The 12,691-nt window shown below is 37.1% G+C and overlaps 1 protein-coding gene across 4 annotated transcripts in view; it reads left to right on the top strand.

The window, feature by feature from the left end:
- The first annotated feature begins 4,212 nt into the window (after positions 1 to 4,212).
- Positions 4,213 to 12,691, top strand: part of LOC118752486 (ceramide glucosyltransferase-like) — a 19,530-nt gene continuing 11,051 nt past the window's right edge. The window contains exons 1-2 of one of the 4 annotated variants that reach the window (XM_036487398.1): positions 4,213 to 4,349; positions 4,605 to 4,867. In XM_036487398.1, coding sequence (XP_036343291.1) covers positions 4,770 to 4,867 — 98 coding nt within the window. In that variant the 5' untranslated portion in view covers positions 4,213 to 4,349; positions 4,605 to 4,769. The other 3 variants (XM_036487396.1, XM_036487397.1, XM_036487399.1) reach the window with 3 other exon arrangements.

Below are 12,691 nucleotides of genomic sequence, written 5' to 3'. Positions count from 1 at the left end.
AATTGGAAGGTATTAAAAAAAGTAATATTTGGTTACGATTGTTGTCTACGACTTCAAGCCGCGAAAGTAACTCATCGAAATTCGGGGTTTCGTTAGCAATCGTAAAATTAAGTAACTCGATTTTTTTTTTGTTTTAAGGGTGCACAAACTTAAATATTTGATATTTTATTATTTTTACCATATATAATATTTGTTTTCACCCGAGGTATTTTTTTGAGAAGTTATATGAAAATTTGTCGTAAACCTGTAACGTAATATTGCCATTGCATTCATTATCATACTCTAGTTGTGTCTGCTTCGTTTTTTACCGCTAAAACTTGTTTATTAAAGTCTTTTAGTTCGTTCATTGTAATCCGTGACAATGCGTCCGCTCCGACATTGGTTTTGCCTTTTATCTACTCAATTGTGAAATCGTACTCTGATTTCACCGTATAGTGAGTGCGGTAAACATACGGTCGAAACTGCTTGATCGCAAAATATATAGCTAAATAAAAGTTAAAGTTCGATAATCGGTTTATTCTGTTCTGCTTTATTGAAAGATTTAGAAGCGAAGCATATTGGTAAATCATTTCCATCATGGTTTCGGCTTAATCCAATTTTCGAGGCATCGACAGTAATAATAAATTGGTTTGTGAAGTCTGGGTATTGTAGCAAATTTTGGAGAAATTGACGCTGATTTTAAAGATTCAAAAGCTTTGTCGCACGCACTGTCCCAAATAAATTCAACTTTTTTTCTGGCTAATTGATTTAAAGGCGCTGCCAGAGCCGCAAAAGTTGTAAACCGCCAGTAATAATTTGCAAACGCGACGAAACGTCGAGCCGCATCCTCGTCAGTCGGGTTTGTATATTTTTTAACAGCGTTTGTTTTGGTGTCGTCTGGCAATAGACCTTTGGCTGAACATTTATGTCCTAGGAATGTAACTTTTGGCCGAACAAAATTGCATTTATTCGTTTTAAATTTTTGGGTTGAAGGCACTACATGTATTGAAAACTTTGGACAGATTTTTGATGTGATGCACTTCACTACAACCAATAACGATTAGATCGTCAACGTGAAGAAATGCCACATTGGGCGGAATACCGGAAAAGGAATTGTCATCATACACGAAAAAGAGTTTGGTGCTACGTTTAACTCAAACGGTAATACCTTCCATCTAAATGCTCCTCGGTCGGTACTGAAAGAGGTTATGTCACGTGAATCAACATGTAAGGGGATTCGATGATACCCTGAAAAAAGGTCTAAGGTTGAAAAATACTTCGCTCGGCCAAGGTTGTCTAAAATGTCGTCTACTCGCGCAAGAGGGATCTTATCGGCAATCAATTTCTTGTTAACAGCACGGAAGTTTACGCACAGGACTATTATATAATAACTTGTTAACTTGGCGATTTATTTCTTCACGCTGGCAATATGGTAATCGGTAGAATAAAATATATAGATAACAATATTTCTCAAGCGAAACTAAAACAAGCAAGCCTTCAGTGGGTTATAGGACACAAATCTCAATTAAGCGTAGATAACAAGATGTTGATTTTTAATATGATGATTAAACCATGTTGGGCATATGGAATCGGGCTTTGGGGCACAGCGTGCAATTCCATTTTGAACAGACTTAAAAGACTGCAGTCGAAAGTTTTACGCGAAATTTGCGGGGCACCGTTGTACATAAAAATTACGAATATCCAGAAAGATCTTAATACAAATACGGTGCATGAGGACATACGAGGGCTAAGCAACAGTTACTCAGCACGGTTAATGAACGATCCAAATCGACTAGCGAGAGGTCTTCTTAGCCCGAGATATGCAAGAAGACTAAAAATAAATAATTTTTCCGATATTATCAAATGAAGTCGTCCTTTCAGACCGCCTGCCCAGTACGATATCCAGCGATCCTGCTGCTCGGAATCTTGTCCATTCCGACAGCCGCAACAACTGCAATAAATATATATGTAAAAAATACAAAATTTCAAAGCATTGCCGCGGAAATTTTAAATTTAATGGTAGTTTGTAAGATTTGAAAACTTTTTGTTAGTTTCGAAAGAAAGATTCAATAAATAAATACATATTAGCTGCATTTTTTTGTAAGCGAGCGACAAAAGAACGCTCTACTCGGGTAAAATTTCCTTTTAGCTACCTAAGCATCCCTGTTGGTAGCTGGCAAGAAACATGTGATTAGTTTAACGGAATTTAGATACAAAAACCAATTTAAATGAGTAATTATGCGAGGTATTTGCGTAATATATATACTTATTTAAAATATAAGTCTCGTATATAAGGAAACAAAAATTTTCCTCTCCACTTTGCCATTAACAACTCTCAATAGAGCAGTTTTTTCACTTAACAACACTACCCTTCAGGTCGCGTATTTTTTAACCGACCTGGCTGAACTCGGATAAATAGCTGAGATTGTGTTGTTGCTTTGCGTGTATTTCGTCATTTAAGGCTGTGTTCTTTTGTAGCTCGGTTGCAAAAGAATGCACTTATTGTTCCAAGAAAAAAATATATAAAAATTTTTGCGATGTTGCTTTGACTAGGGCTTGAACCCAGGCTCTGCGAAGTCATAGCGCGCACTGCTAACCATTACACCACAGCGACCGCCCAATTACTTGGACATTAAAAAGCAGTTTCAGAAGTGCCATTTTTTTTTTCTTTTTTCTAAACGGTTATAATCAGATACCATAACAAGTATAAGAAATATAATTAAATATTGCTCTATAATTATTACTGAACAATATGCAAGTTGCTTGTCTCTTGGGACGTTTATTTCAAGACGGAAATGATTTACGTCTTCTCGTAATAATTTCATGGGATTTTTATACTTTTTCTTCTCTCGGGACGTTTATTTCTAGACGAAAATGATTTAAGTCTTCTCATAATAATTATATGGGATTTTTATTTTTTTCGTCTCTCGGGACGTTTATTTCAAGACGAATATGAATTCGAGAAAAAACGTTTTAAACATTTGGATTGTAATGGTAACCTTATGGGGAGACCAAAATATGTTTATTTATAACTTTTTAAATAGCCTAGCTGGCGAGAAGGAGATTTCACTTACACATGGAATATATGATTTGTGTTTAATTTCGTGAAATCGGCAGTACACGTACTATTCTATTAAGAGAAAACGCGGGACGTAAACCATTGTCGTCTTGAAATAAACGTCAAGGGAGGGGAGAAAAATAAAAGTCACATATAATTATTATGAAAAGACGTAAATCATTTCCGTCTTGAAATAAACGTCCCGCGAGATGAAAAAAGATAAAAGTCCCACATAATTATTCCCGAGAGACGAGAAGAATAAAAATCCCATATAATTATTATGAAAAGACGTAAATAATTTCCATCTGAAAATAATCGTCCCGCGAGACGAAAAAAGATATTTCTCGTAAATAATTATTATACAAAGACAAAAAAAGTTTCTCATAAAACAAGGCGACGTTTGTGATCTCAAATATTAGGATAATAATTATTTTGGGTCTCTGGTTATAATGTCAGCAGCAAGGCGAATCTACACAAAGTGGTGTTATCGGATCCGCTGAATTCACGGCGAATTTGTACCTTTTGTCAAAATGATGTGTTTGTTGTAAAATGTGCGTATAATTTGTTGTTGTAATTTCTGTTTTTGTTCTGTCAACATCACCTTGTATAAACTCGCCTTGGCCAGCAGTGCATAATTGCGAAAGGAAGGGAGGGGAGGGGGACGCGAACGTGGGTCGCCGAGATGCTGGCCACTTTCAAAATTGTATACTAACAAATCTATTTAACTTGTTCATGTACTACTTTTTGTCAAATGTAACTGGGTGATTACCTACATATGTATGTATGTCCACTATTTTGCTTTATTACTCAATTGTCAAGTTTAAAAGTTGGCCTTATTGCTCAACGAGAAATGAAATAAAGCAAATTTGTCTTATTTCACATTCAATTGGGAAATAACATACATTTGGGTTATTGCCGTTTGTGCTATTTTACCCCTCACGGCGGAACAGTATTAATTTGTAACTGATTAGATGATTTTTTATATTGCCTATATTTTACGTTAGCATAATCATTTCATCAGATGGCATTAGCATGGTTATTATCAGTAAGCCAAGTTCTTTCGGATTTGTGTTGGTTTATACAACCAAAATTGGGGTTGCTTTCATTATTTTCAAATCAATCCACGTATGATGAAGAAAAAATTAATCTCTTATGGCTGTAAACATGATCAATCTACGTATGATTATGCTTGAAATAATTGTGATTCATGCATTTGTTATCACAAATAATTTTGTATCAGTAGAATGCGTCAATGCGCAGCGATAAACAACATCCGTCACTTCGTATTATTACTCATAATATTAACGCTTATGTACGTATAAGGTTCAAGTGAACTGCATGTCTCATATAAATTTTATAGGCTCTGTGATATATTGATATAGGAAAGAAACTTACATTTCGCAGAATTAATTTACCTACAAAACATAGTATATAAACCATCCAAATTCTTATAATTGACTGCGTGCAAGTACCTTGGTGCGTTTATATGATTGTGTACATATATCTCAGTTAATGCACAGTTGATTTTAATCTTTGGTATAACAAGTTAAAATGTTTTATTTTGCAGTGTACACAAAGATTTCACCGAAATATGAAACATAAAATCAGTAAATATAAACAAAACCACAAAATAACTACAAAAAATCAGCATCTCAAACCATATCAAATTTATATGCACAATCGGAGAATAAGCTCAAAGCGATCATCGTGGCTTATTCTTTGAAAAAGCAACATGTCACATTTACCAAACCCGCTATATGGTTTCGCAATTTGTCTACTTGTGTTCTGGTGTGGAACTTGGTGTGTTCATCTTTTGGCCATTTGCTACGGGTAAGCATTGCTTTATTTGCATTTTATACTTATATATAGTATGTATGTATATGTACATACAGTGGGGAGCAAAAATATAAAAATGGTAATTTTTTTTTAATATTAAAATTGTTTCATATTAAAACATTTTCGTTTATATTTTGTTAAAATATTGTCGATGCTATAGCTAAAATATAATTAATCAAAGTTTTAAACCAAAGAAAAAAATTAGGACAATTCTTCAAATTTTCATAAAGTTTAAAGACTAGAAAGTCGCGTTGATTTTTAATTTTTGCTTATGGTCTTTTGTTGTTTTTTACATATAATAAATGCATATTATGAAAATCTAAGCAGAGTTAGTGTAATTTTGTTTGCAAATGATCTTGCGCCTTTATTCCATAAAATTTGTATATTTACATCAAAAACCCAACAAAGACTATCAGCAAACGACAATTTTTAAAAATCAAAGCATTCTTCAAGCTTGCACTTTATTATACTAAAATTTCTTGGGTTATAAAACTGCATACTCAGAAGTGTTTTACAAATTCATATTAAAAAGATGAAAAATTTAAAACTTTGATTAACTGTCATGCGCTCGGGATTGAAAACTCGTCTAGATGGTCGGAAGTCTATATTTCGTCGCTGGAATAATGAAATAGTGTTGCATGAAAAGTATAGTTTTGAGAAAAACGAATTGGGAGTATGTATAAACCAATCGATCGACTTTAAACTTTAATTGTGCGCTTCTTATTCAAAATATTCGCATTTTAAATACACCACACAAAAAATTATGTATCATATTGCCTTAGAAATACCATTTGAGCTGAGCCTATTTTTCTGAAAGCATCTGCTTATACACTATTTTATCCTTGAACATTTTTATATGAAATCATTATACACTATTTTATTTGCACGCGATACACCATTTTATTTCTGATTTTACAGTGTTTGTGTGTGATAATTTTAATTTAAAGTGAAGACAGGACAATAAAACAGCGTTAACGACCATAAGTATGTTATGGTCGAGGAATGAATAAACATATTAGATGCGCGCAGTTCGTATTACTAATAATTTATTATAAGTATGATTGATCCTTATTCAAATTAAAAAGATGGGGCATTCAGATGTGTAATGAGGCTTTCTTTTTTCGAAAAGGGTTGCCGCCTTTACGAAAAATTATAAGATGCGATCTGATCGTTGGACTAAAAAGTGAGTTGTCAAATGAAAGGACTTGGCCTCCAGATGTGCAGTAAGCGCTGTCTAATAAATTATAATGTCCGTTGGTTGCATTAAAAATGTTATATATCAAATGAAAGTGCTTGGCCATTACGTATGCAATTGGGCTTTGTTTCTTTGAAAAGGGCTGTCACGTGTTTTCTCCAAACGCGTATATGTGCATACTTATGTACAGATTCAGCACGTGCGAAGCCTCGGGAAGACAAAAATATGCAAATGCATATCGCATATGGGCATTCCCATGGTGGCGCACGTGACAGTCGTACGATTTCAATGTGATACACAAAAGGAATACCATTTGTTTTCTTTAACTTTTTTGGGCCATTGTATAGCACATAATTAGCTCTATATTTAACCGAAAAATGAAATCAATCGAACTGCTTGGTCCTGAAATATAAGCATTTAAAGAGAGTGTCGTTACGTGACAAAAAATGGAAGTTGATTTTTTCTTTTCTTACAAAATCGCAAAACTCTGCGAATTGTGGATGGCTATTTTCATGAAACTTATTTTAATATGATTTGGAGCAATTCTAGTTGTTTTTAGAGTTTTTTGAATTAATGCAAATTGTTTCAATTTTCCTTTACAGCCCCAAGTGTGAAACGTGACGTGACGTGGCGTCACGTGACATAAATTTCCATCGTTATGTTTTTGTTAATATTGCTTTTAAATGAATTTTCAACGCAAATAAAACATGTATTTTATGTAGAATATACTTTATATTTTGACTTCAGCGCCAATTCAGGGTCAATTTATTAGAAATCTATGATGTATTATGTTTCAACCACATACGCCAAATTCGAACCAAATCGGACCATAAATACGGTTTTTCGAAATATCTCGACCTTGGCACCACCTAGGAAGACCATTTTATGCAAAAATGATTCTACTTACATAGCCAGTACATATTTTAAAAAGCAGACAAATCGGCCCGTAAATACGTTAGATATAAAACTTATTTTTTTGTCGTGGTGTACCTTCCGCTGGAAACACACATATGCAAATGAATATTATGACACAAAATGCATATTTTGGCGAAAAAGCATAAAAATGCATAAAACGATTATTCTGGTAATAAGTTAATTAATTTTCTCATAATTTCATCTGACAATACCAGATAGCCAGGGTTACTGACGATGTTTGTTTGATTGACAAGAGGAAAAGCTGACAAACAACGGAGAGTCCCGTTATTTTCTAATAAACAATTTTAGTATACTCTTAAAAATATTTCGATGCGTATTTTTAGTGAAGTTTCGCGCTTAACCAGTTTTTGTGGTTGAAAAATTCAATCAAAATTTTTCGTTTTTAGCGGAAGCTAGTTAACAGTTTCCAGGGGCTGCAACTGAGAGTTTTCAACTATACCTACACTGAAAATTGTATGCACTCTTCATTTTGTGATTAAAGAAGTATGAGAATGAGTTTTAACTGTCAAAATTGTGTACACTTCGCTTCCGAAAAACTCACTGAACTCACAGCAAGTAGCGATGCAGCCACTATTACAGAAGCGCTTAAGGTATTAAACTTTAATGCAAATCAGTAGACAGCGAGGCGACGAATTGCCAAATTGGCGTAATGGCATCTTAAATGAAGAAAAAAGCTAATTTGACCAAAATATATGTGCGAGAGTGGTAGCATTTTGCTGTGTCGCCCGAAAACCGAACCGTTGCCTATTGGGATATGTTAGGCCTTTCAGAATGCAATAAAAAACATATTTTTAAGTTTCAATTGAAGGTTATTTGGTCTGACAAGACTCAATTAATTGCTTTCAATCAGATGGCCGGGCATGGTATTGGATTAAAGACCCAAATTAAGCCATGCGCAACATGTGAGGCAAACTGTGAATCACAATGGTCGGTCAATAATAGTTTGGGGTTGTATTTAAACAATTTTGTGGGTCCGTTAGTACGCATTATGCGTAAGGAACAGTATCTGTTCATATTTCAACAAAATTTGCAAGATGTAGTCGAAAAATGAGAGTTTATGCTGAAAAATCACCCAAAAAATACTGCATATGTTCGCAAAGACTGGATACAAAATAAAAAAATTGCTAATTTGATACGACCTTCACAATCCGCGGACATAAATCTCATCGAGAATTTGCGAAATCAACTAGAAGCACAGCTTATTAAGTATCCAAGTCCGTATAATCGAGTACATGAGCTGTGAAAGCAAACTAAGGATATATGGAGGATATACCTCCAGAAGTTTTACAGAGATAAAAATAAGGTATGCCAAATCGCACCCAGAAACTAAAACAAGCTAAAGGGTACTGAACATTGTGTTAGTAGTTCTTTTTTCTCGTTAAAATTGTTAAAAAGTTTTAAAAAATATATGAGTGCAAAACTGTAACATCTGCCTTAATTTTCATATTTGTCTGCTGGTTTTATTATTGTTGTTGGATTGACTTCAAATCATTATGAGAGGGGAAACACAGGTGTACCAATATTAACATACAGCAAAAGTATGAAAGTCGTTAGAACTTGGAAACATAGCGATGACTGAAGGAAAAAGTGCTACACCATGTTACAGTTTTGCCCGTCACTGTATGTATGCAAGGTGTATTAAACAAGGTGTGATTGACAGCTCAGGTCGGCTCTCTTTTTAACCGACTTCCAAAAAAAGAGGAGGTTATCAGTTCGTCGGAATCTTTTTTTTTTTGTTTTATTTTTATTTATTTTTTTTTTATGTATGTTACCGCATAACTTTGGACCACGTCAACCGATTTCGATAACTCTTTTTGCATCGGAAAGGTAGTGTCTCAGAGGTGGTCCCATACTAATCTGGTTAAGATCCGATCAGCGGATCATGAGATATATATATATATTTTTTTTTTATATGGGAGTTGAAGTCGGTTTTTTTTTTGCTAAAAATTACTAGTAAAATACTATTATAATATAGACAAACGATTCAAAATTCATAAAATTGTTTGTAATTTGACTTTAGGATAGGATGGTTCACGGTGTAATAAAAAACAAGGTGTTGTCAGTAACTTAACCTCACTTTTTCGGCAGGCCTATTCCGGTCACGCATTTTAAAGTAGTAGAAAAAGTACTAATTATTTAGTACTTTTAATCCGTTCGTGCATACTATTTCAAATTAAATGTGGAAAAATATTTAATTACAGACTTATAAGACTGCATATATGTTTGTATCGTCAGCTCCACACAGGTTGGACATATATTGTAACTTATAAAAAAGTACAGGCCGTAAAATAAGGCAATTTCCTATAAAACTGTAAATGATATTTTAAATAGATTAATAATAATAATAATAATAATAATAATAACCCACACACCCACTAAGAGCCGACACAGTGTTCGTCGAGGAGCAAGCCGAGGCACCACTGTTTTCGACAGACGAGCTGAAGCTAGCCCTGCGAAGCATGAAAGCCGGCAAGGCTCCAGGCCCAGATGGTATACCAGCGGAGGCAATCAGGTTAGCAGCGGAAACGAGCCCTGATCTTCTACTTAACATGTACAACAGCTGCCTTAGGGCCCGGGTCTTCCCAAGCCAATGGAAGAAGGCGAGACTGGTGCTTATACCCAAGGGCAAAGGGGACCCAAACTCTCCTTCATCCTTCCGGCCACTCTGCATGCTAAACACAGCAGGAAAAATGATGGAGAGTCTGCTCAAATTACGCTTGACGTCAGCCATAGAAAGCGAGGGAGGCCTTTCACCCCGACAACATGGCTTCAGGAAGGGACACTCAACTATAGGAGCAATTGGCGAAGTAGTCGAGGCGGTACATAAGGCCGAAGAAGCCTGCCACCAGGCGCGGCCAATAGTGCTGCTAGTCACACTGGACGTCAAGAACGCCTTCAACTCGGCAAGATGGGACGACATGCTGGAGGCCTTGGAACGGTCATTCAAGGTTCTAACATACTTGCTAGATATGATCCGGGACTACCTCAGAGACCGTTGGCTTTTGTACGACACAGCACAAGGTCAGAGAAAGAGATGTATAACCGGCGGAGCGGCACAGGGGTCTGTACTTGGCCCGGACCTCTGGAACGCCACGTACGACAGTCTGTTGCACACGGAAATGCCGGCGGGCGCCTTCCTTGTCGCCTCCGCGGACGACGTGGCCGCCGTCATAACAGCAAGAAATGTCCAGCTAGCACAGCTCAAGCTAAACCAGGTCATGCGCAACGTCAGTGGATGGATGAGCGATCACGGTCTGCAATTGGCTACAGCCAAAACGGAGATCGTGCTCCTCACCAGGAAACGGATCCCAGCCATTATAAATATGATGGTCGGACCTCAACTCGTGACGACTTCTAGGTCTACAAAATACCTAGGGGTCAAGCTTGACAGCAAACTCACATTCTGGGAACACATCCATGGAGTATGTGAAAAAGCTGCGCAGAGCTCGGCGGCTCTAAGCCGGCTGATGGCGAACGTGGGCGGCCCGAAGCCATGCCGCAGGAAGCTTCTGATGACAGCGGTCCAATCGGTGCTCCTGTACGGGGCAGAAATATGGGCTGACGCATTGAAAGTCAAAAAAATACCGGATTCAAATGTCTTCGGTACAGCGCAGAGGGGCACTACGCATTGCTTCTGCATACCGTACAGTGTCCGCGGACGCGGTTCTAGTTATTTCTGGCGTCATGCCAATTGAGCTACTTGCTTACGAGCGAAAAGAGATTTACAATCTCAGTACCGAGATAGGTCGAGCAGCTGCCGCGGCAAGGGCGCGCGAGCAACTGATCCAGCAGTGGCAACAAAACTGGAACGCGAGCACAAAAGGTCGATGGACGCACTCCCTGATAGCCGACCTTCAAACATGGCTGAACAGACCACATGGGGAAGTCGATTTCTACCTGACGCAATTCCTCACCGGTCATGGTTACTTCCGAGAGTATCTTCATAGAATGGGAAGGGTGCACTCACCGTTCTGTCACTACTAACGTCGAAGATAACTTGTACCACACATTCTTCACCTGCGAACACTTCTTGATTTCGCGCAGAATGTTGGAAGAAAGACACGGAGACATAACTCCGAACAACATAGTTGGGGTAATGATCTCCAGCGCAGAAAAGTGGGAAGCAGTTGCGAGATACGTGAAATTCGTACTCCGATGCAAACGAGAGGACGGTTGTCTACTGAGGACACCCGAATGAAACGCCCCTACAAAAGAGCAGCCCCAAGGCTCTAACAGCGCGCTCCTGCATCTGAAGACATGCAGAATTGCGGTGCCAGATGCGGGATTCTTGCGCGGGCGGTGGGAGTTTGGGTTTTAGTGGGTAGCCCAACACGCTTCGGTGGGAGTCCCACACTCGGGGAAGGTTGTATAGAGACTAGCGCCCCCGGCCAGTGCATAAAGCATTTCCCTCTCCTACGAAAAAAAAATAATAAATTATAATAAATATATTAGATTGGCGCTTACACATATGTTAGTGTTTGGCCGAGCTTCTCCTCCGACTTGTGGCGTGCGCCTTGATGTTGTCACACAAAGAGGAGGGACCTACAGTTTTACGCCGACTCCGAACGGCGATTGCATTTTTATGAGAAGCTGTTTTTCATGGCAGTAATACACTCGGAGGTTTGCCATTGCCTGCCGAGGGACGACCGCTGTTAAGAAAAAACCTTTTTTCTATATTTTTTGCGATGTTGCTTTGACCAGGGCTTGAACCCAGTTGGTGAGGAGTGGAGCGCGCACTGCTTACCACTACGCCACAGCCGCTAACATGTAGATTAAGACACATAAATATCGATAATATAAGCGAAATCGTAATTAACCATGCTGCCGCTCTATTCTAGTGTATCAGTAGTCAATTTGGCTCGATATTATGACAATGCAGCAAAAGGTATTTAATATAAAAAAATCTCCTTTCCATACGATTTTTGTGTACGTCTTTTTCCATTGATAACTACGATATCTTTTATATTTTATATTTTGAGGACAAAAATTATACAAATCCAGCAATTTTAAATATTAATATCGTTCTGAAAACACCAAGTTCTTTAAAAATCGCGATAAAATGAAATACTAAAATGGAGTATTTTAAATACAATTTCCCAACTAATAGCATTATAAAAATTAAGATCGGCAGCGCTGAAAATAAGCATGCCGAGCTTGTCAAAATTACAACAAACACGTCGCTACTGACAACACCTTATTATTCCACCATGGGATGGTTCTTCTGAGAGCAATGTCAAATTCAATCACACTTTATTAAATACATTTTGTATGTATGTGCAAAAACTTTTTATGGGATCAACGAAAAATTTTTCGTTATATACATTTTTTGGGCATATATAAAGCATATTTTTAATATTTTGGAGTCATATTAATGAATATAATTAAGTTTTTTGTTCATATTTTTGTCTTCCCTGTCATATATTTTTCTTTTTCTGCAACTCAGCACTTACTGACGAACTAGTTCAATTAGGTGAGCTATAGTTAAATAGGATGAACGAACTAAGACTCAGAAGAGTGAGTTCATTGAACCAAACGAACTAATTTACATGGTGTTAATATATAATTAACTAGGCTTTAATAAAAAAATAATAAACATTAAAAAAACGTTTATACCCGCGCGCAGTTGTGCACAAAAGTATTATAACTGTGTTCACATTAGAGGTTTACGCCGCCGAGTCCCGCCGCCG

The sequence above is a fragment of the Rhagoletis pomonella genome, unplaced genomic scaffold (assembly GCF_013731165.1).
Source record: "Rhagoletis pomonella isolate Grant_MI unplaced genomic scaffold, Rhpom_1.0 Rhpom_scaffold_01540, whole genome shotgun sequence".
In the NCBI taxonomy this organism is placed as follows: Eukaryota; Metazoa; Arthropoda; class Insecta; order Diptera; family Tephritidae; genus Rhagoletis; species Rhagoletis pomonella.
Note: the sequence above shows the minus strand (reverse complement) of the source record. Positions and strands in the feature narration are given on the sequence as shown.